General features: G+C 33.2%; 2 protein-coding genes across 5 annotated transcripts in view; one reads left to right on the top strand and one right to left on the bottom strand.

Moving 5' to 3' along the window:
- LOC126831520 (cys-loop ligand-gated ion channel) overlaps nt 1–4876 on the top strand; it is a 46278-nt gene extending 41402 nt beyond the window's left edge. For all 4 annotated transcript variants that reach the window (XM_050562051.2, XM_056103459.1, XM_056103458.1 and 1 more), the window contains one exon: nt 1749–4876. Coding sequence is in view for 1 of the 4 variants with exons in the window: in XM_056103459.1 (XP_055959434.1) it covers nt 1749–1784 (36 nt within the window). In the remaining 3 variants the exon portion in view is untranslated. The remainder of the gene's footprint in view (nt 1–1748) is intronic.
- Nucleotides 4877–7360: 2484 nt separating this feature from the next.
- LOC126831518 (titin) overlaps nt 7361–24759 on the bottom strand; it is a 354899-nt gene continuing 337500 nt past the window's right edge. Inside the window, exons 265-286 of the mRNA XM_056103456.1 lie at nt 24509–24536; nt 23109–23334; nt 22719–22848; nt 22460–22567; nt 22084–22281; nt 21372–21464; nt 20749–20952; nt 19854–20017; nt 18731–18906; nt 17509–18535; nt 16352–16499; nt 15339–15533; nt 14547–14690; nt 13980–14152; nt 13240–13390; nt 12383–12427; nt 11895–11982; nt 11581–11781; nt 10758–11099; nt 10264–10416; nt 9801–9924; nt 7361–8948 (exon numbers count right to left, since the gene is read on the bottom strand). Of these exons, the coding sequence (XP_055959431.1) occupies nt 8097–8948; nt 9801–9924; nt 10264–10416; nt 10758–11099; nt 11581–11781; nt 11895–11982; nt 12383–12427; nt 13240–13390; nt 13980–14152; nt 14547–14690; nt 15339–15533; nt 16352–16499; nt 17509–18535; nt 18731–18906; nt 19854–20017; nt 20749–20952; nt 21372–21464; nt 22084–22281; nt 22460–22567; nt 22719–22848; nt 23109–23334; nt 24509–24536 (4970 nt within the window). The 3' untranslated portion in view covers nt 7361–8096. The remainder of the gene's footprint in view (nt 8949–9800; nt 9925–10263; nt 10417–10757; nt 11100–11580; nt 11782–11894; nt 11983–12382; nt 12428–13239; nt 13391–13979; nt 14153–14546; nt 14691–15338; nt 15534–16351; nt 16500–17508; nt 18536–18730; nt 18907–19853; nt 20018–20748; nt 20953–21371; nt 21465–22083; nt 22282–22459; nt 22568–22718; nt 22849–23108; nt 23335–24508; nt 24537–24759) is intronic.

The raw sequence follows: 24759 nt of genomic DNA, 5'->3' as shown, positions 1-24759 counted from the left end.
GTTTTGGGCCGATTTTCACGAAATTCGAACTCAGCCGTCCTTAAGGTGTAACGGTGATATAATAATACGATGTTTTAAATCGGATAAAAATTATGACCTTTATAGGGTCCACAAGCTAAAAACGCGGTTTTTCGTACAATCAGGGGCCATAATTCAGGAAGTTACGGTTTGATATGCGCGAATATCGAAAGGAACCGAGATCTTTGTGTTATGAACTTACATTTCAAGTTTGAACCAAATCGGATAAAAAATTGTGGCCTCTACAGTGTTCACAAGCTAAAAACGTGATTTTTCGTACAATCAGGGGCCATATTCCATGATGTTACAGTCCGATACATGCCAATATCGAAAGGAACCGAGATCTTAGGGTGATAAACCTATATTTCAAGTTTCATTTAAATCAGATAAAAATTGTGACCTGTAGACTGTTCACTAACAATTGTGGACGGACGGACGGACGGACAGGGGCGACAACAATATACGTCCACATGAAAATGTGGGCGTATAAAAACGCTACGGCACAACATTTCAGCGTCTAAAAGTAGCAAAAAATACGATAAAAAGACGACGATGTTATACGGACCTTTTCCGTATGAAAACTGTTCGATACGTTCTGTCTTATCCGTGTGCCGTATCACATATGAGAAATACACACGCATTGATGACGTCACACGCAAAATCGTTACGGATACGCAATACGGACCAGCAGGAATTTACGCTTGCCAAAAGTCTCTATTTACACAAGAACACGTGTGTAAATAATTACTATTAGGGGAAGGAACCAGATAATATCGTAAAATAATATTCGAACGGTTATTAAGTTCAATATGTTCATGCGCATTGATGTACGTGATTCGAAAATTATAAGATTAGATTTCTTCTTCTTCAAATGTGGTGTTTCTTTTTTGCTATAGGGTGATAACATTGATTAAAAATTTCTTAGGAATGTGGGGCCTAAATAGGGTGGGAATCCCGGTGCTAGTTCTTGTCCATACAGTCTGTAATTTAATGTTGGGTATGAACGAGGGTGCCTAAAGGGTTTTTAAAAGTTGATTCCAGCGAATATTATCTATCTATAGATATAGAAATAGCTGACCATCTCGTTTACGCTATGAGATCGACATTTTAGCAGGTGACAATGTGTTTGTCCTTAAAGCTATAGTATGTTTCCTTAGAATTAACATATTGGATATTATTCCGCTACACAGCGCATGTACACGTCTGTCGTTTATTGGAAATATTCAAATACAAATTTCCCCAACGATTGTTGGAGCAGGGCTGACTTTTTATAGTTTAAAATAATTGGATTACCTTCATCTGTGATAAGGCAATCACCAAACGGTGATTTTGGTATTTCGGTGGGGTAAACGGTAATGTGTCGTTTTAGAATTTCAGATTTATGGCTCTATGTGTCGACTGTTGAATCCAATAACACTACTTTCTTGACCAAAATTAACGAGGCTTTGATAGAAAGAAGGGACGAATATTCCGGGTATACCCTAAGAGATTGCGATTATGTTCACATCTGTGCAAACTATTTTGGGATATGGTTGTGTGAATCTTAATGTCTGTTAATCACGACCATAATCCTACTACCTTTTTATAATAATGAGGTAAAAAAAAATCATGTTTGGTTAGAACTGAGAACCCCTTTATAGCTCATAAGTAGGTACATGTATAATGTATGGTATGATGTTTTCATAATTTAATTTTCGTTGATTTAATTACTAATCGTTTATTGTTTACAGAGTGAATTAAAAAGAGCTCGCGTAATAAAAAGATGAAACCACAACCTTCTGGAGATATGTAACATCTTATACTACTTCCTTTCTACATTGGCAAAAATGGCATCGGTGTTACCATGAGGCCGATTGGCCAAAAAGGAAGTCGGGAATTGGTCGGAAGCATAGATTATTTCAGATGTGGACGAACGTCGACAGAGGACATGGTCGTGAATTAGAATGAAAGACACCCATGCGTTGAAAATGAAAGTATCTGAAATCTCAACAACCGAGCTAGCCGAGCCCGCCACGAAGAAACAGTGCCCGAGTGCCAACCGATCATGGTGCACCCCACAAGAATCAAATCTGTCTATCTTATTGATTTGTTTTATGACATAACCCTCAAGTGACTGAAATCAGCCAACAACACCAACTGTGCTGTATTTGTACAACCCCAATTTACACACCTAATGGCCTAAACGATATACCATCCCTCATTTCCAGCTATTCTATCAGAAATACACTATCATTAATCCCGGACCATGATGTTAAGAACAAATATTCAGGAAAATGTTCTCATTGTAGTCGAGCTACATAAATAACATCGTTAGTTCTGCTCTTTGGTGTTGTCTTTATATGGTATTGAAACAAATGTTCTGTTTTGTAAATTTCATTTAAATTAAATGGATCCGAAAATTAAAATAATTTCTATATCCGTCACAACATCTCAACTAGGATGCGTATGTGATGTTGTATAATTTTCACAACACTGGCTACCTTCTTTGGTCAAATATATGTAAATGAAGGGGAGAATCCTCATTTATTGGAGCAGAATAGAGCCATTTAGTGAAATCATGTATATGTATGTTCGTGTTATATAATTGTTACATAATCTTTGTATTTATTGAAATAATCTTTATGACAAAAATGATATTTCTTTGCTGAGGTCTATCTTTAAAGGAACTTTATCATAGTTTTGTATTCCAAACAACTGTTTAATGTTTACCAGCTCTAAGTTAGAGATGGAATATTTAAAAACATTTGAAGCAATAAATATGCAACAGTATTCCGTCTGCAGGTAAAAGCTCATAATATAATCGTATGTTAAAATACAAGTTCTTGTATTGAATAGTTTGTTATATTAAGAAATATACTTGTGTTTAAGGATGTTGATAAAATATACTTTTAAGCAGTTAAAACTGCTTAACACATTTATAATTAGAAAAGGGTGATGCAGGCGAACCATGTTGTGAAACAATGAGGTAATATTAAACAGTCCTCATTTTGAACGAAATTGTTGAATCTTTATCTTTATGTGAAAAATTGTTCTCCTTTTCTTACAAATTTACTTATGAATTCTTCTGTATTCAGAATGTATCCACAGAATAATGCAAACGAAAACCATCTTGGTGACGTTTCGTCACTAAATTATTACAAATAGGTGAATAGTTAGACTTTATTTATCCTGATAACTTGGAGATTAGAGTGCCGTCTATAATTTGACTAACATCATTGACTCCCAAGTTTACCATAGTAGATTTTCATTTCTACCCATCACCAGGTTATACATCCTCGGTATTCTACTCCACCAATCCCTGGGTCCATTCACGGGTGAGATACGTAGTCAAATTATCCGCCCTTGATAACTGTGCTATTTTTATCGGCCAATCCAAAATAGAAAGTGAGTAGGCGAAGGGAAGTAACTCGCATTTTGTTGAAACTAAGATCGCCGACATTTTTTGTGTGCATGTCACTTCTTTGACATTAAACTTCTTGCATACGTTCTCATAATCCAACGCATATTCTGCTGTATTGTGGTGAACATAAACTATGATGCTAAGACTGGTATGTTCTCTGGGGGGTTTTATTGGTTCGTAGAAACAACCTACGTGGCCAATGAAATCATCAAAGGCAGATAATTTGATTTTCGTGAATAAACCCAGTTGTTAGTGGAGTAGAACGGAACAATGCAACGGGGGTTACCGACTGTGCAGTTTATGGGGTATGTTTCTCAGCTTAACGGGCATGACAAATCATGCTCGTTTTATAAGGACTGCTTGGCTCTTGACAAATGTCGAAATTGTTCAAATAGGTATATTCATTTACCAACTCGAATTCAATGTCTGTTTGCATTTTAATAATGTTATGGTTGTATCCGCTATCGTTACAATCTTTTGATTATGGCATTTTTATGTGGCAGATCGATTTTGTCGAATTCATCAATAACATCAGCATAAGGAATGTGAATATATCAGAATAAGCTGATTGTATATTGATGAGTGGTACTTTTCAGTATCGGAACAGCTTCCAAACAATGTCAGCCATTATACCCAAGGTAATAATGTTGTGTTTTGGTTTAAAGGAGCTAAATCGCTAATATTTCGGACCTAGAAATTGACACAAATGGGTCGCAATGCATATGATAATGTACATAAACTGATTTACATTCAATCCTTTCTGTCTATACTGTAATTTCTAATCAGGTATGTTCGGCGAAATACGACAGAAGTCTCAATTGAATGTCAATTTCTAGCGTCTGGTTATTCCAGTCTACACCGATAGTATTTATAGTGCATGCTCTCCAGATAAGAATATGGCGTCACCGTTTGACATGACTTGTGGAATATGTCTAGTCTCGTTCTTTAAGTCCCTTGTTACTAATGGCGCTGAAACGCATTATGGTACACGATTCGTGTACCAATGGTAAAATGTTTAATTTGTCATAAAATAGTGGATATCAGAAGACTATCTTTTCCCGGTAAGATCACAACATCAATGTAGATTTTGATTCACAAATAATTCGTGTTTCCAATGTCAAAGACTTTGGATGATATTGAGTTAGAGACTTGGGTACTTTAACATAACAGCTTTAAGTACTTCAAAGGGATACTATAAAATTTATTTTAAAGTAATAATCATTCTATAACGAAACCATTTTATCAATAATTGTTAAATTAAGAAATGTTCATGTGTATATATAGTTAAAAGTATATTAGATGTAGACACAGTGTATATCGGTCTATATTATAATACATGTATCGTCTTTTATTCTACCAGTGTTTCTATAGAACAACTGCTCAAAATATTAATACACGTATGTCTTTTGTCCATGTTTTTTTTCTTATAATTCAAAATATTATGATTAAAATCATCCATAAGTATTTTAGTTGTTTTTTATGCTTATATATTTTATGACTATAACATGTAACGAATCATTCAATTGCGCTATAGGCCGATGTATAGTGATAATTCGTCAAAGTTAGAGAACAACGTGTGCATGTCTTCTTCAATCACGAAAAAGGAAAAATAAGACATTGTGGTTCAGGAACTTGACTGTTTTGGGTTCGAATTCCGCTGTTCCAAGCCTAAGGAGCACTACTGGCAGGCATTTAGGATTGTTTAGTGTTTGGATAGTGAAAAGGAACTTTTTGCCCACTTGTTTACATATAAAAGAACAACTGCCCAGCTTATATATTTTACCCGCACGTAAACTGGCATGACTACTGAGCAATAGAGTAGGAAGGCTTTTCACACCAATCCTGGACGATACGAAGTTCATGTGTGCACATAAATGCCATTTGATTTTGGGAGTCAATTATATATATCTTTAGGTTGTGTATTATTTTCGGGCAAAGGATATTTTTGAGGTTGTAATGTATGGTTGGTTGGGGGGGTATTCTAAACTGTATAATGCATAGTTGTTTAGAAAAGCATTCTCAGCTTTACATGGCAGCAGTATCCTGGTTTAATGATGCCCGAGGCCGACTCCATGATTAAATGCCCTCAGTACTTAAAGGAGCTAAGTCGCTAATATTTGGGACCTAGAAATTGACACAAATGGGTCGCAACGCATACAATAATGTTATATGAATGTATATAAATTGATTTACATTCAATCGTTTCTGTTTTTACTGTAATTTCTAATCAGTTAGGTTCGGCGAAATACGCCAGTATTCTCAATCGAATTTCAATCACTAGCTTCTGGTTATTCAAGTCTACACCGATAGTATTTATTGGGCATACTCTCCAGATAAGAATATAGCGTCACCGTTTGACATGATTTGTGGAATATGCCTAGCCTCGTTTTTCGAGTCCCTTATTACAAATAGCGCTGAAACGCATTAGAGACTTTTGGCAAGTGGAATTTTCCCCATCCGTATAACGTATCCGTATCGTCACGTGATAGGTTGCGTTAATTTAGTATTAGAGTTTTGGCAGATTTTCACGCCGTCTACGTATAGGTAGCTGATGTGAGGGTAGTTCTATTACAGCATGATGGAAGTTATCTACCAAGATCAACATCCGTACTAGTCAAGTACGTAGCCTACAAATTCTTAAAGGGAGTGAAGTCGTTCGACAGTCCCTAAATTTAGCACGTAGATCAACAAGCGTGCAGACAGACATGAAAAATATGAAAATTCCGCGAAAAGCTCATCAAAAGTAAATTCCAATTTTTTGCCATCGTCTAAAAATAGCAAAAAATACGATAAAAAGACGACGACGTTATACGGACCTTTTCCGTATAAAAACTGTTCGATACGAGCTGCCGTATCCGTGTGCCGTATCACGTATGAGAAATACACACGCATTGATGACGTCACATGCAAAATCGTTACGGATACGCAATACGGACCAGGAATTTACGCTTGCCAAAAGTCTCTATTATGGTACACGATTCGTGTACCAATTGTAAAATGTTTATTTTGTCTTAAATATTGGATATCAGAAGGCCATCTTTTCCCGGTAAGATCACAACATCAATGTTGATTTAAATCGACAAATAAATCCTGTTTTCAATGTCGATGATATTGAGTTAGAGACTTAGCTACTTTAAGTACATATATAGGGCCAAGGACTGTGAGAAATGTGAGAAAGGAAGACTTTTTATTTTTTAAATGTGTCAAAATGGATGAAATAAACTTTTTATTCAAATTAAGTATCATCCAAATTAATTTCACCCTTTGATCGGATGCCCCCCCCCCCCCACACCAACTTGAAATGGGTACCAGGTACTGTCGCCCTCTCTGCACGCCACTGCATGGCTGCTGTCACAAACCGGTCATCGATAATGACGGTAGAAGATAAACCCCAAGCAAAGACACTCTCTAAAAATTGAGGAATGAGTAAAAAGCCTTAAAATAACTTAAGCTCCTATTGGGGTCAATTCTAAATTTGGAATAACTTGCTTTCTTGTGGTTGGGTTATTCTAAAGTTACTGGAGTGGGGTAGCTTCAAGTATATTAGCTGAAACTGTCTGAGATTCAGCAATAGTACTAACCATGTTTGCCTTCAGAAACTCCCCCCCCCCCCCACACACACACACAGACACATCCTTCCTTGTAGGTCACGCCACTGCCGTCATGGCGCGGCACATAGTAATGTCCAGGGGATGACGTGCATACAATGGGCCAATTATAAGTTGTTTTATACTTTGCTAACTTGGTAAGTCTCAACATTTACATATTTGGATTAAGCTATTGTGAAATAGTGCCTGTTCTGCTTACAGCCAGCAGTCAACTATGTATGCCAGAAACGAAATTAAATTAGATTGACTTCGAATAAAGATAAACTTAATTGAACAGTTTTGTCCCCCAAATCAAGGAGTTAAACCAGCCAGAATATAATGAAGCCAAACGATATAAGGGTAGGGAAGGTTTTTATTTAAATTATGACCGAAATAGTACAGTGTAAGTAAGAACATGTAAGTTATCTTCTTCCTGACTATGTTGCTTTACATTGAATAGAGACAAATTCAAATAAGAATAAAAAATAAACTTTTACACTATATGCCCATCTCTTTTACAATAAATACACAAATTATTCAATATACATACGAACATATCAACTGAGCATATAGTTTGTTTTTATCTATGTACAATATAATAATATAAAAAAAAAATTTTATGGTGCTATTTCTGAACTGCCTGCCAAGGTTAAAGATAAGTTTTGAGGGTCGAAAGGTTTCATACGAAAGATGAATGAATACAAGCAGTCATTCGTTGTTTTTCTAAAGTATTATGATCAGGGGGCTAAATCTTTGAATTGAATGACCAAGTTGTATCCAAACAAAAACTTAGGCAATTTAGAAACGCACAAAAAACATTACACTGTACAATTTCTTTGTTACTTTACGGTCTTCTAAGCGTTTACTAAATACAATATAACATACACATATTACGATATTTATGCTACTAGTTCTATTGAATTGATTATGGTTTACTCTGAAGGCGGGGATTTACATTAAGCACCACATTGATTATTGCATATTTTTTAAAAAAAGAAATGTCAAATTCTTGTAAAAAAAAAAGAACTGATTTGGGTGTATTCGTTTGTGTGAAGTTAAAAGGAAGACGTAGGAGTGAATACTTTTTTTTTTCAAAAGGCGCCTGAACCGCATACTATTAGCTCTGCCGAGCATGTAGTTTCGCCATTTTTGTTTAAAGCTGCACAAGTATATTCGCCTTCATCGTCCTCCGTAACTTGACGAATAATTAATGAACATCGTCCATTCTCGCCGAAATCGATAATATGCCTCGAATCTTCTATTATTTTTTCATCTTCGTAATACCAGTGAATAGTAGTGTCTTTTGAAACAACGACGTCAAAGCGAATAACATCCCCAGTAAACGCTTCACAATCCACCATTTCTTTCACAAAACTTGGTTTAAGAGTGGAGTCTGATTTGTTTAAGTCTAATTTTTCAAAGTTTTTCTGTAATGATGCAGTCTCCCTTTTGGAAATAATAGGAGTAGCACTGGAAGAATAGTCACTTTGTTCACGTCTTAATGATACGTTGTTCACACGGAAACCAAAGGATCCATCATTGTCCGGATTATCACAGTGATTTTCTATTGCACGAGTATTATCCTTATAAATACTGTTATTGTTATTAGTTAGCGTACTTTTCTTCTCCGGGCTACATGTTTGAGATTCCATAAGTTTTGTCTCAAGACTAAATCTAGGAATCGCCTTTATTATCATTGGTTCCGTTGTCAATGGCGTGGATTGGACATTTGTTGGTGGTGTCTGGCTGTTAGGGGATGACTTGTGTAGATCATCATACGTGAAGCTAACTTCCTCGTCGTTGGATAATGGGGATGATATTGACGTCTGTTTGGAAGAAGAATATTGGGTTACTCCTGAATCGAGACTTTTGATGCTATCGTTGCTGAGCATACGTTGCAGCGTAGCCATGCGTCCGAGAGCACGAATAGCCATTCCAGTTTTCTAGAGAAATTAAAAATTAAAGCAGCATGCAAACAAAGCAAAAAAAAAATAGTGAAATAAAATAAACAGAACATAACCCATCAATTCATGCAATTAACTAAAACCAATTAAATATATTACATAATTACAGGTATTCAAACTTTGCCAAAAAGAAATCAACTGGATCCAAAGATCTTGTTGCCTGTCTCTATAATGGAGCTTTTTTGATACATGTTTAATTTGTTGTAAAATAATCACAGTAATATATAATACTTGTTTTCCAAATCTAAATTTCAAAAAAAAAATCTTAACAACTTTGTATGTATAAATTATACTATAATTGGGGTTTTTTGTATGTGAACATGCACCATGCTTGTAGAACTAAGCCTGTGATATATTCTCCCCAATGTAATTTTTATCAAGCCTTAAATTGCCAACTTCGCTGGTACTGAAGGGAATTACCCTCCTATCAAACCCATGCTTTATTTATTGCTAAACAACATTCATCAAACGTTTCTAATCAGTTTGACATGCAGTGATAAAAATTTTATTACAGGCATTGAGTAAGTGTATCTTTAAAATACATTCCAAGAGCTACCTATGCATAATTTCAGGATCCTAATAAAGTGCTTAATATAACAGAAATAAAAAAAAACAACCAAATAACCCAACAAATCATAAGAAATAAAAGCATGCAAAAAGCCCTTCAAAATTTTATGAAAATCATAAATGTTTTATTTTAAAATTAATCATTTACTTTATATATTTTTGCTCACTCAAGTCTTTATGTATTATTGATCAATTCAAATGCCTAATTTTTTTTTAAATTATCAAAAAAATGCTATCATCAAAATATCTTTATCTGATCTTTACCTGCCATTTTCTCCTGGCCATGAAATGTTTTAATTTTTCGGTATTTAACCGTTTACACCTTATTCTTTTTTCATCTTGAGCCAACCAAGGATGACTCTTACACTGGTCAATGGTGAAACGTTTTCTGTAAAGAAAGAATCCTTTCTATAAAACACTTAAATAGGGCTGAAGGACCTCTTGTTATATTAAAAAATAAAAAAAATAAAAAGTCCCATTAATTACCACACATAAATATTGTCTCCTGGTTACAGGAAATAACTATAAAACAAAATTGTCCGCAATTTGACAATATTAAATTAATCTAGTTTTATATTTTGGAAAGTGTAATATCAGAGTAATGAAAGTTAAAATTAACAAGAAATAAACTTTTTTATTAATAAAAATAACAACTGGGTGCTGCCACACCTGAAGCTCTTTCTACAGTCCATGTATAATACAGAAAAAAATCAAAAGCTATTCTTACGATTTATTTTTGATTAATAAATTCTGTATAAAATCTTTGGCGTTGTCTGAGATGTCGGTAAAAGCATCGTCGTCAAAGTCAAATTCTCCTAAAGTTACATTCGACAATGTTTCATGTTCTGTGTCACCTGAAAATGGTGACAATCCAGAGAGTCTGTAATGGGAAAACAAAGAATTGAATTAAGAGAAAATATAAACCAGAAAACAAATACTAATAAAAGAAAAGAAATTAAAAGGTTTAGCATAATAGCTTCTATGGAATTGTCTAGTAATCTGAGCAAACCCAGCCAAATTTCCTATTTGATTATCCATTCCTATATCTTATTGGACAATAACTAATTCTAATGTGCTTTCTAGATTAACCTTTCGACCCACATGATACCTGAGCTGAAATTAACCATGCCAAAAATAGCAGTAATTTATTGAGGAATGTCATATGCATTATATATCCATATAAAATTAGTGGGAGTTAATGTCAAGTATTTTAAGACTTACAGAACATAACAGATAACACCAACACTCCACATGTCCGTTGAAAAACTAATTTCATCATAATTCACTACTTCCGGAGCAATAAACTCTGGTGTTCCAAACAAAACCTTGACACTCTGTCCAGGTTTAAAGTGTTGAGCTAGTCCAAAGTCAATGATTTTAATTTGATTAGTGCTATTTGATATACACAAAATATTTTCTGGTTTTAAGTCCAAATGAATAATACTTTCTTTATGCATATATCCAACACCATCGCAAATCTGGCGCATAAAATGAATAACATCTCTTTCTGTTAGCTCAAAATCATCGCTGATGACTCTTTCAAATAATTCTCCTCCTCGGATACTGAAATTGTAAATTTAAATGTGTTGATTTTCAAATAAAGGACATCACAAAAATAGAACTAAATTAATAATTACCACTTTGGCAATAATTGGTAAAGAAATACATTTCATTCAAGGTAATTAATTTCTTAATAAAAAAAGAGTACTTTAGTGTATAGTACTGTCTGTTTGCCAATTGGATTGTACATTAAAAACCTATATTCAAGCTAAAATAAGCAAAACTTTAGCAAAATACCAGCAAATTGACAGAAAGAAATCATAAAAGATCCCTGCCTTACACCTATGCATTTCATGATGAATTGTTTATTGTGAGATTTCAGTATTTACATTATTCATAAATGCTCATTAATTGGAACAAATCTGTGTGTAAGGATTTAACTGAATAATATTCCACATTCTAATATTAATATGAAATAAAATATTCTAATCATAACAGGCTGCATAATAAATATCAAAATCTCTTGTAGTCTGGTACTACTTACTATTCCATCACCAGCACCATTGTACGTGGAGCTTCAAAGGCATCCCACAGCATTAACACTTTTGGATGAATTAGTTTATTCATGACATCAATCTCATTCCTTATATTAGGTTTCTCTTTATCTCGACATTTTAAAATTTTAGCTGCCCAGATTTCATTGGTCTTTTTGTCTTTGCATTTATATACATTACCAAATTTACCTCTGAAAATGATATATAAAATATATTGAAATAAATAACACATATGTATCTGTATCTAAAATTATGTCAACAAAGATACCCTATTAATACTCTCAACTTCTACCCATTAACGTACCTGCCAATTTCTTCCAGGGTCTCAAAATAATCTTCAAATTTCCTGTTTATATCAATTGTCACAATCCTTGGTTCAAAAGGAAGCTCATCTATTAAATAAAATAAAACTTGAATAAATGAAAAGCCAGGTTTACACAAGTTATTACCTGGTATAATTGTGGTAAACATATAGCTGATGTGCAACAGGAGACAGCAAACTAAGACAAAGGTGTATTTTATGTGCATATTAGCCACATCTGTTAAGAGTTTTAATTTATTGTGTTATTCGACATTCATCTTAAAAGCATATTGTATACATGCTAAATATCAATGCAACAGAAGTATTATTCCATATTAACCAGTTTGTAACAGGACTTTTCTAAGGGAATGCTCTTGTTTATTGCTTGTGTTTCTTATTGACGTAAACATTAAACAACACTGAAATTTGATTTTAATTGTCATAATTGTACGTTCATAGAAAAAAATATGGTTGTCTAGTGGATATTTTACCTTCTGTAATGGAAACAGGACCGGGAGAAAATACTTCTGAGTATCCTGTAAGTAACAGCCCATAGCAAAAATAGCGATTAAAGCATTTCTAATGATAAATCTAAAGGAAATGTGTGTATTAGTAAGAAAAAGAAACAAAATAATAAATATTGATAAGATTCAGGGATTCATTCAAAAATGTCTTTAAGAATTTGTATCCATAGTCTAAATGAACAAAATGAGACAGAGTCACCCTACTGAATATTCCCCAGAACCAGCTATAACTCTCAAAATGTAAATTAGTTTTATACATTGTGATTTAGGTTGTTTTTATACACAATGTTTTTCTAAAATACATAAAAGACTAATTAATTTTATCCAAAATTTATCTCAAATTTTGTCAACAAGAATACGGGTACTAAAAACTGTTTTCCAGCAAAATTTATTTTTGGGAAGTAAATCAAAATAGTCTATTGCCAAGATAATTAGTTTCATGGGATTTATTTCATTATCTGTATATTTACTTTTACCATAAGCTACTATTCCGATTAAGAAGCATAGGAGCTGATAACTGCAGCTGGTATAGCAACATGCAGTTTATAGCAAACTGTGTATTTGAAAGAAAAAAAAAACAATGCATAAATTGTGTCTATCAAATGCTGAAAAGCTTAAATCTGAAGAGGCTTATACTACAACTCTAAAGCTTCTTGTACCAAAGTGGTTAACTTATTCAACATGCAAAGGATTTCTAACCACTAACATGAAACTAAAAAATTAAAGTGCTAGATTTGAACTAATAAAGTGATCTAGAAAAAATTCTACAATAACTAAGAGAGTTTGAAGTAAAACCATGGTTACTATTACTAAATATTTCTTACCATCTGATTCATAATCTGACTCCTGATTATCAAATGTTAAAATTAGTTCTGATTGTTCTCCAGGTTCACTGATACCATGTTTATTGGCAGCACGAACCTGGAACACATACTGTGTATTAGCTTCTAGTGTGTCCACTTGATAAAATGTATTCTGTAAAATCAAGGACAAGATATCTAATAAACTGAAACAAACTGTAAAAAATTTCTTTAAGCATCGTATGTCCAGATGTAAAGTCAAGTTATCTGTTTCAGTATGAGAACATGAAATATCTGTATTTAAAATGCCTGACATGGCCACAAATAAGAATTAGCATTATTCCCCATCCCCTACACATTCATCTCAGAAACATTTATTGAGTCATAAGAGAGAGATAGAGAAAGAGAGAGAGAGAGAGAGAGAGAGAGAGAGAGAGAGAGAGAGTTTTAATGTCCACTACACACAAACTAGGTGATTTTGAAACTAATACTAGGTGTAATTTTACTTCAATAATTCTCTTGTGCCTAGAGGTCTTTAGCATTGCTGTGGGGAGAAACTGACAAGGTTAAGCAAGCAGACCTATTCCTGTATAAGCTTGGGATCGAAAGCACTTTATTTGACTCATTACTAGACCTTATAATCTAAAGAGCACACATTAGACAATTCCCCCCCCCCCCACACACACCAACTTTAGTCACAAACTGTGATATCTATATCCTAAGATTCTTATTGGCAGTGAACAGAATTCTACATATGTACTTACCCTGCAACTATTGGTTACAGTCTGCCATTTTCTGGAATTTCCTTTACATAACTCAACACAATAAGCTGTTATTGGACTTCCACCATCATATGCTGGACCATACCATGTTAAAGATACAGATGATTTTGTAACATCGCTCACATACGGTCGACCCATGGGACAATAAGGTATCTCTGTCAAATTAAAAGGATGGGACATCATTACAAATGATATCAAATATTGTGTACCAAATATTGTGTACCAAACAAAACAAACCGAACATTTTGAGACAGGTTCCATCTTCATACACCAGGAGTTCACTTCAAAGTATTAACCAAGCCATTGCTCATGTGCCTAATTCTAGACAACTAAGTTTATCATCTGTGTGTCAACAAAAATATTGAACACCTGGCCATTTCTGGAGAGTAATAATTAAAAAATTCAAAGAACTCCTGTCTGCAGTCAATGGCAAAACATAATGTTCTTGAACACAAGAATTGGTTGACTTCCACTTTATGGCAAAGATGACATGTCACTCCTACTCCTAGCATACTCCTATATTCAATCAAAATCTACAATGATATATACCTTGAACACTGATAGATATGGTTGCACTATCACACCCCAATTCATTTTCAGCTGCAATACTGTATTTACCAACATCTGCTTGTTGTAAATTATTGATGGATAGGACACTAGAGTTTGTCAATGTTTTTATATGGATTCGTCCATCTACAAAAATTTAAATGATTCATTTAATAAATTGCACATAATATAAGCAATTATAAGAAATCTTGTGATTATTCTACATATAGTTTATGTTTCATAAAGTATGACCACAAATATCACAATTCAATTTTGCGATTTCCATTTCACCTTACTGACTTAACCTTTAAAAAAACAATGGGAAAGGGCTTGAAAGCAGTGGTGTATCTGCTGAAAAAAGTTCCTATGGCAAGCACTGGAATTGCGCCCCTAGTGTCTAAACATCTGACATCCATTAAGATAACTCTTTACCATAAAATCAGTTCAAAAATACAATTCAATTTAGTTAATCTTTTAACTAACGAATTATGGCACCACATAAAAATTATAATTGCACCTTCCTTGTTTCACTGATGCAATTTGGTATATGTGGTATTTAAAGTCATTATTTTCAGTTTCTTGACTACCCCCTTTTATGCAGGAGAATGGTCTTACTGACAGTACCTGCCATAAACATGATACCCCACTGCTTGAAAGTATGCACCAGTACATGATAAGATACTACTCAACATCTCATCAAATTTGCCCTGGTTATTGAATAAAGCAAGGATGGGATTGTCAACGGTGTTAAATCAAATCTTATAATTCCAACATTTGAATATTCTAGTGCTTTACCTGATTCCAGTTCATGTTTATATTTATACCATTTGATTGATGGTGGTGGTTCTCCAGTAAATGCTGCCTTTATTTCTGTAGATTTACCCTTTGTAGCAGAAACATTAACTGGTGTAACAGTGAGTATTTTAGCCGGAAAGGATACAGCTCCTTCTATTGAACGACTGTCAGATCTTGATGAGCGTGAACTTGATTCTGAAAGCAAAAATAACAAGATGACTAGTCAACACCATCCCGTGCCCTTGCACATGTTTGGAAGGCATAGGGAAAAACAACTTCTGGAATATCAATGGGACTAATCAGAAGATTCATACTCTGATCACAGTAGCTTGGCAAGGCACTGTCGCTATTCCCTGTAAGGTTTGCACAACAAGTTAGTAAAAGGCACATCTACTTTAATAGGTTAATGTTTGTACAAAGTTTCATAAAGATATCTTGAATGGTTTATGAGATATGCTTCGGAAACAAAAATTGAAATTAAGTCAAATTTGTTTCCATGGAAACACAAAAATTATTAAATTCCAAATTAGCAAAATGCATAACTTATATAAAAGGTTAATGTTTGTACAAAGTTTCATGCAGATATCATGAATGGTTTATGATATATGCTCCGGAAACAAAAATTGAACACCAAAAACTATGTCAAATTTGTTTCCATGGAAACACAATCAATATAAATCGTAGAAATTCCTAAATAGTAAAAGGCACAACTATTTTTATAGGATGCAGTGAGTACAAAGTTTCTTGAACGGTTTATGAGATATACTCCAGAAACGAAACTGGGACGGACAGAGCCCATTTCAATATCACTCCCTAACTTCGTTCGACGAGGGATAATGGAAATAGAGAAAATATGATTACACAGGTCTTTTGGGAGTTGGTTGGGGATATGATCTCCATTTCTAGACAGTGAGTTTTGTCTGTATGATGAAGAAACTCTAAGTTCATCACTTTTAGTTTGTATCTCATGATAAATATTTTGATTTTACAATAACAGGATGTACAATGCTTACCATCTATTGTAAGTTGACAAGTACTTTGGGATATACCAGCTGTGTTGCTTGCTGTAACAACATATTCTCCTTCATCTTCTGAGAAAGCTTCACTAATAGTTAGACTTGCTACACTATGCTCAAATTTCAACTGGAAATACCGTGATGGCTACAAATACATAATAAATATATTGAAAATGACAACATATGTAATGTGTAATGAATATGTAACAACATATTCTCCTTCATCTTCTGACAAAGCTTCACTAATAGTTAGACTTGCTACACTATGCTCAAATTTCAACTGGAAATACCGTGATGGCTACAAATACATAATAAATATATTGAAAATGACATGAATAAATATGAAAGAATGAGACCAACGACTTTTTGTCTTTTTCATTAATGCATGGAACATTATTTCTATTTTCCTGCTGAAATAAATTTTTATTTTAATTATTTATTATTTCAGTAATTTTCAAGGTCTTGGAAATTAGTAGATATTCAATATCTGTACTACGTTAGCTGAACACAATACTATCCAGACTAGGAGGGCTGGGTATGAAATCCAAAGTGTTTTTTACTTTTTATTGTGACTTTTTGCATAAAACAAAAAAACAGCAAAGTGAACTACAAAATGCAGTTTTTTAAATGGGACATTAATATAGTCTGTAACATTCTTATTTCCATTTCACAAAAATCATTTACATTTGTGCAATATAGTCCACTTATCATAAGTGACGTAACATTTCTTACCAATGGGTGAAAACACCAAATAAATTCTGACAAAGAAAAGAATGACAGCCGAATATGAATTTCTTCTAGTGTCCTAATAGGTTGAGAACAACAAGTTACAAAAGACAATTTAAACTCAGATGAAGCTTAATGTAGATTGTAGATGCACTTTAAAAAGATCAGCCATTGTCCCCTGGATCAGCAAAGGTTTTTTAAACTCCTTCTTAAATACAGCTCACTCCCCCGCCCCCCGCCTCCAAAAAAAGCCGAAACAAACGACACAATCCCACTAAAGATGGATAAATTAATGAAGGACAGAGATATTGATTGCAAATTTATACAGAACTCTAGCCATGAATTGACAACAAATTGATGAGGACAATATAATGACAATAATATGGTAAACATATGCAGGAAATACAAACTACATGTAGGCTACTTACTTTGATTTCTTTTTCATTAATTTGCCATTTTATTTCTGGTGCTGGTATTCCTTCTATTTTACATGCTAATACTGCCTCACCACCATATTTTACCCGCTTATCAGACAAATTCTGCACAAATTGTGGTTTCTCAGTCTTATTTGATAAAACACCTCTAAAGTCATGCTGCACTGAATAATTAGTTTTCACTTTAGTTTCCACACTCTCTTTCGGAGATGGGTCTTTTGTTATTAGCACCTTTCTAAAGTCATGTATTTCAGTAGACTTTTTAAAATCATCTTTCATTTCTGCTGATTTCTTAACTGTGTCTCTTGAAGTTAAAACACTTCTATAATTATGAATTTCGGTTGATTTCTTATCCTTCTCTAAGGATGTTAAACCATTTGTTGGCTGGTTAAATTTTTTGTCATGGTCTTTTGATTTTAAAACATTTCTAAAGTCTATTTGTTGTGGTTTAGATGTTTTTAATTCCCATTGTTTATCTATTTCAATTTGTTTTGCTAATTGTCTAGGTTTCACTGATGATTCTTTCTTCAGTTCTAAAAAGCCAGAAGTGGTTCCATTAGTTTTTAAAACACTGAATTTCTCAACATTAGATTCATTTTTTAATTTTACATCCAATGCACGTGGTAATGGCCGCACAACTAACTTGTTGGTTTCTGATATCTTAGCTTCTGAATCTTTAGTATTTTTCTGGAAAGTGTCCATCTTTGATTGAAAGCTATTTTTGGTTTGTGCCAAAACATTTGATAGAAATGGTTTTACTTCTGCTGTTGCACGTGGAGCATTACTACCATTTTGTACTGATTTGAATGAATTGGAAACAGGTGCCACTCTGGAGTCTTTGGTTGAGTTTTCTTCAAACCTATTTCTTAGAGCAGAATGGCTTTCTTTGGCTATCTTTTTAATATTTAGTGAACTATCATCCATCCGGTTTAAAATAGTGTGGAATACTCTTCGGTCATTTTCTTTGTCCGATTTCTCTGAATCCGTGCTACTTTGCTTTCCAATATTTCCTAAAGATGACCTACAACAGTTTTTAAAGAAAGTACTACAAAATATATCATTAATATATCAGTTGTTACAATGACATAGCAGAGAATTGTGTTTTACCAAAAACTATATTGAATAGAATAAGACACGTTTTAAGTTTACAAGAAATGTATTGCCATGGTTTTCTGGGTTTTTCTTTGTTAGATAAACCATAAATTCACTTACTCACCTTTTCTTTAGAACAGATCTAAAATCGGTTGTAACTGGTGACTTTTCTTGAACAATTAAAGATGTAGAATGCACAATCGATACCATTTGGTTGTCAAGTCGACATACATATTTTCCTGCATCATCTTTGGTTGTTTTGGTAATGACAAGTGTGTGTTTATCATGATTCTGGGATATCTATTCAACAAACAGAATTAACACAATTATCTATGAATAAAATAAAATTAAATTGCTGATGAAATTTAAGGAGGTGTAACTCCATAAAAGATACATTAGTTAAGAGTTTTATAAAGAGTTGGCCATTCTTGCCATAATAATTCAAAAATAGATGATAAAAAAAGAATATGTTGAAAATTTCAGTCAAAATTATTTTGTTCTGAACTGAATTGTCACTGTTGGAAGTTTGAACTAGAAATAGGCATCAATTGTGTCTGCACCGTCTATGAGAATTGGCGATCGTTTGATTAACAGACAATAACTCCACCCACATATTCTCGATTATCAAGTAACATGCTCAATGGCTATGGTAGCCTCGCTTGACAGGCCTTTCATCACCAGTTTCCGGTAGTGACATCAGCGACTAACAGTAAATGTTAGCTTGGTCCGCCATTTATTGATATAATTTTAAATGGACGACTGTTTAAATCCAAACTGTATCCAAGCCATCCATGGGTCTACAGAGTTGATTTTGAGCTTGTCGTGTAAATAAAGGTCTAATTAATAATTTCTATAACATCTGAAGCCTAAATAAAGACTTGCAATAGGCAGATTTAGCTCTTGCATAATGTATGTTTAAGGTATTTAAACAATTTTGCTTTCATATTTTAATAAAATAGCAAAATATAAAGCTTTGGGTGCGCACCTGATAAAATTATTTAACTAGAAAGTTTCAGTAACTGAATCAATCAATTAGCAGAAAACTTCTGACTCAAGTCCACAGCAATTAATTTCGAAAAGTTTGTACACAAAGTGTATTATAATTTAATATATTCTTTTTGTATTAATTCTTGTCTATTGCACATCACAATCATCTGATATCTACTTTCCACATAACTCTGCTATAAAATGTGGCTGATAAAAAAAGTAGGCATCACTTAAAAGGATAAAAAACATCAAGAATTTACCTGATATCTATCTTGGCTCCGTAGAATTTTACCATTTCTCTCCCAGTAGACATTAGGTAATGGTATGCCAACTACACGACATGTAAACATAGCACTTTCATCTTCAGTCACCTTTGTAAGTTTGGGTTTTATGATAAAGTCAGGGGCTTGTGATTTCTCAATTTCTGGATATCAAAATTTATGATAAAATAAAATCAAACTCATGCAATAAATAAAAAATAATGGTAAAGGTACAATGAAAATTAGAAAACATAGGACAAAACTACAGAAAAAAAAATCTAAGAAATATGAAATGGATGAAAAATGAATGAACAAATGAATGAATGACTGGAATTGTTTTGTTTCTATTTGGAGCTGGTCAGGTCATGATCTGAAGAGAGAGAAAGAAAAAAAGGAAATAAATAATTTATCCCAGATCAGACCAAATTCTCCATGCAGCAAAATCCCATGCTGTTAAGTTATCAAAGAGCAGAAATCTCCAAGTCACAGATTGCTATGGCAGCTGTATTGACATAAGATGCTGCATCAGCTAACCATATGTATTTTTTACACTATATTATGGCATAGCAATATTTGTTGTTTGTCTTTTAGCAATCAGTGAAGTAAAGATTTCTGTAAAGTTAATTAAAATTAAGAGAGAATTAGAACTTGTTACTTGCACAAAATCTGTACTTTCAAAAATAAAAAAAACTTGGCAATGACATACTTTAGAAATTGTAGAGGCAAAAAGTTATTTTAAAATTCATAGCATTTCTCATATAAAATCCTTTTATTTCTTTCAATTCAATTCTTTCCTTTAAAAGTAAACGAAAAGTTGAAAACCAGTTTGAAAGACAGAGAGTGTTACAAGTTATTAACAAATTCTAAACCTCCCGCAATTTTTCATCAAACAAACCTCTAATAGACACATTACAAAAAGTATCGGTATCTCCAAACTCATTATATGCTTCACACACAAACGCTCCAGCATCTCCTGGTACAGATTTAGCTATTGTTAATTTGAAAACATTTTTACTGACACTAGTTTGTTGATAATCCATATCATCTCTTGCTATTTCTTTATTGTTGTGAATCCAAAACACATTAATAGGTTCACTACCTGTAAAACATAGCAAAAACATGCAAACATGCACTCATGCTTTAAACCAAAATTATCTACATTAACCTATTTAATTAGAGTTAGTTTTATGGGGTCACACAATATATGTGTTACTTTTCAAATATTGATATTTCATCATTTCACGATTTTCTCTTTAATGCATGCAAACAGAATGTCAATCAATATTCATTGTCTTTTTTAAAAGTTTAAACAGTTACTGCAAATCATGCAAAACAGTAACACAGATTAATTTCTCAGCACAATACTGAACTCCAACATGAACACTCTTTTACATTTTCTTAAATAACAAAGTATTATAATTCCTTCCACCCATCCCCATACTATCAATATTGTCATATTCAAAGAGTGGCCATGTAGATTCAGTGTATCAACTGGACTGGGTAAAACTTTAAACTTACCTTTGACCTCTACAACCAACTCTACTTTATCCCCATCATCAACCTCCATATCTTCAAGTTCTCGTACAAAATATGGTGGTTCTCTCTTTTCATCTGAAAATAACAGATAAGAATTAGATCTATTTTCCATGTTGCTACAAATCTGGTTGTAAATTTTGTTTCATTACTTTAAAGGGACAATAACACTCTTGCTGGCTTGACAGCTCCAGAAAAAAAAATAGCCTTATTCTAAGTACTAGATGTGTTAGTGTCCTACCTGTTGTGTAAATTATCCATTAAATCCTATTTTACTTGTCCAGAGGGTTCAAAAATATTTTACATTTGAAAAGCTTTACGTCAGGCTTTTCAAATCATTTAGTTGAATTTTTTCCAATTTTTTAAATTAGGTGTGTTAAGATGAAATTTGTATCATCAATTAATTGGAATATTGTAAAATAGTGCAATTTGTTGACCAAAATAAAAATTGGGACATATTATTCAGTTACAACAAGAGTGGTATTGAGCCTTTAACAGGAAAATTAACAAGTGCAATTTGCTCAACACCAGCACTTTCAAGATGAATTAAAAGTGTACTGCATGGAAGGGAAAAGTGTGTCAAGGGAGACAACTCATACACACCCTTAGATTATCCCCCTTTAGTGCGTTTTATCTATTTTATGATTTATTTCAACTGAAAAAACTTTTTACATCTATATATGATCTAAATACTTACTTTCTACATTTAAAGTACCACTAGTTCTGACTTCCCCGCCTTTGTTTTTAATTACGCATTCATATACACCACAATCCGCCTGTGTTGCTGTGGTTAGTCCAAGGTAGGCCATACTGCCATCAAATCTTAGCTTGTATTGTCTGCCTTGTCTTAATTCCTTCCCGTCTTTAAACCATGTCACTTCACCAGTAGCAGCACCTAAAAATTAAATTCATATGACTTTTAATTTAAAACTTAATGATGCCGCAAAACTTGAAGCAACATAATGTAATTTTAGTCTCAATAAATGCATATTGTTCTAAAGGCATTTTTTTAGAACTCTTTTTAAAAATTCCTACGTGCCAAGGAAAGAAAGCAAAATATTATATTAGCTTACCAGAGACAGTACATTGAAATTTAACATCTCTTTCTCCTAGTGCTACTGACTGATCTTTTAATGGCTTCAGTAAAGTCGGTGGGGCAACTTTGACTGGTTTGGGTTTTTCTAGAAAAAAAAGAAATCTCCAATCTAAAGCAAGTGTTAATACACAATGACAAAAATTCTTTGTTCTTAAATTACAAATTCACAATTTATTAGAATTTTATTATAACATTCTCATTTCAGTCAGCTGTACCTATATATGCATTTATCTTACCAAAAACCTCTAGATCAACGGATGTTGTTTTAGATCCAGCAGGATTTTGTAGAACACAAGTATACGATCCACCGTGTTCTGGTAATACATCAACTACCTCCAAGAAGTGAAAGTCGTCCTTTGCATACACCTGCAATACAAAATTATCACAACATAAATACAAATTTAACACTTCATCATAGACACAAATTGAAAATAACACTTGGTTCTTCTATATACCGAGTGCAACATTCTAAGACTTTTCTTTTTAACCCTTTCCTAAAGCTCTGATTGAGCAAATCATTTCTGTTGGTCACTTCCTTATAACAAGGAGAAAAAATCCAAGCATGTTTCACAAGAAAGCTGAAGCAGTATTGATATAAAAAGCTATAATAAATTGAAAATAACTACCTTATAATGGGCATCAGGCGTTATCTCTTTGCCATTTTTACTCCATATAACTTGAGTGTTGGGCGACCCTTCAAAAGAAGTCTTGAACTTGGTACTTTCTCCTTCATCTACAAGTTGTCTCCTTGGTTTAATAATAAAGTCTGGAGCAACATCTTTAACGACAGGTTTGATTTCTGCTACTGGTTGTGTAACAGTTTTAACTTCCAATTCTTCTTCTTCAACAATTCTGTGAATATGTTATATTGGCAATAAAGGATATATAACAAAATCTACATTGCACCAGTATTGAATTTGATAGAACATTTTTAAAAGTAGCTGTTATGGTCAAGCTTGAGGTGATAAGGCATGGCATGAAGAATAACAAAGTGGTGTTGTCAAAGATTCTATTTCAACATTTCAAAAACATGGATACAGAAAATTGAAAACATTAGATGTCCAAAATACATTCATCATGTCTATATGACAATCCTAGGGTTAAATTTCAACTTTTAAAGGCGCATTATCACTCTCACCATCAAAATAAATGTAATTAGCACTTCCATAATAACTTTTGATTCAACTAATCATAGAAAAATAATTTTTCATGAAAGTTTAACAACTTGAAAATCTCATCAAAATTTGTACGACTTGTAAACCGAAAGCTAAAATGTCTATATCCTCGCAGCATTTCATTTGATTTGAGCTAATCCCACTTAATACTGCTGTAAAGGAAGCAAATTTCTGTTCCAAATTATGACTAATCTTTTAGAGGCATTTAGTAATCTTTTAGAGGCATTTACTAGTCAATAGTCCGATTAACAACCAATGGCTAACTGCGTAACAATATCATTGCGCTTTAAACAGAGCTCCAAATTCAACCAAATATGATTATATAATGTTATGTCATGACTCCCGATTTTATTATGCCCAATTAACCAGTGCATAGCAGAATATTGCAGAAAAACTAATTGTGTGACAAAAGAGGTTATCAACACGGATACAATGTAAACAATACTGTCCAAAGTTTTAGGAAAGACCCCAGATTAAACGAAGGGCTGTCATGTTGCTGTGCTTGGGATAGATGTGATTGAACAGGAAGAATAGACACACTCCCTCAAAAGCTCAAGTATCAGAAGCCAATCCAGCAATGGCCAGAGAAGGATTTCTAGGGCCATTGCTTCAGGAATATGGTGATAGCTTGGCAGATTTTTCTCAATTTGTGTATCTAATCTAACTGGAACATAGTCAAATCACATGAATTATTTTTTCATTAACCACTAAAGATTTTCATGATCAGACTGAATAAAGGACATCAAAATTAGTGACTTTTCAATATTTTAAATCAAAAATATCAAAAATAAAAACAATCAGGATATATTGAGGTTATCAAAATTTAATTTATTTAGATTGAAAGTACTTACCCATTCTTTAAATCAACTTTTAATTCCACTGAAATATAGAACCAAATAAACTTAGAAAACAGAAATGAAATGAAATGAAATGGGGTTTATCTACCTACTTTTCTGCATAGAAAACAAATTCAGTCTCAAAATGAAATGAACTTTAATGTCCTACTTTTCTGCACCAACTGGGCTAATGAAGAAGAGGTATAGAAAACAAGACAAATCCTAAAACTATACTGTTTCAATAATACTTATAAAGTCTATTTATG

The sequence above is a fragment of the Patella vulgata genome, chromosome 9 (genome assembly GCF_932274485.2).
Source record: "Patella vulgata chromosome 9, xgPatVulg1.2, whole genome shotgun sequence".
In the NCBI taxonomy this organism is placed as follows: Eukaryota; Metazoa; Mollusca; class Gastropoda; family Patellidae; genus Patella; species Patella vulgata.
This window is presented reverse-complemented; position numbering and strand designations above follow the sequence as displayed.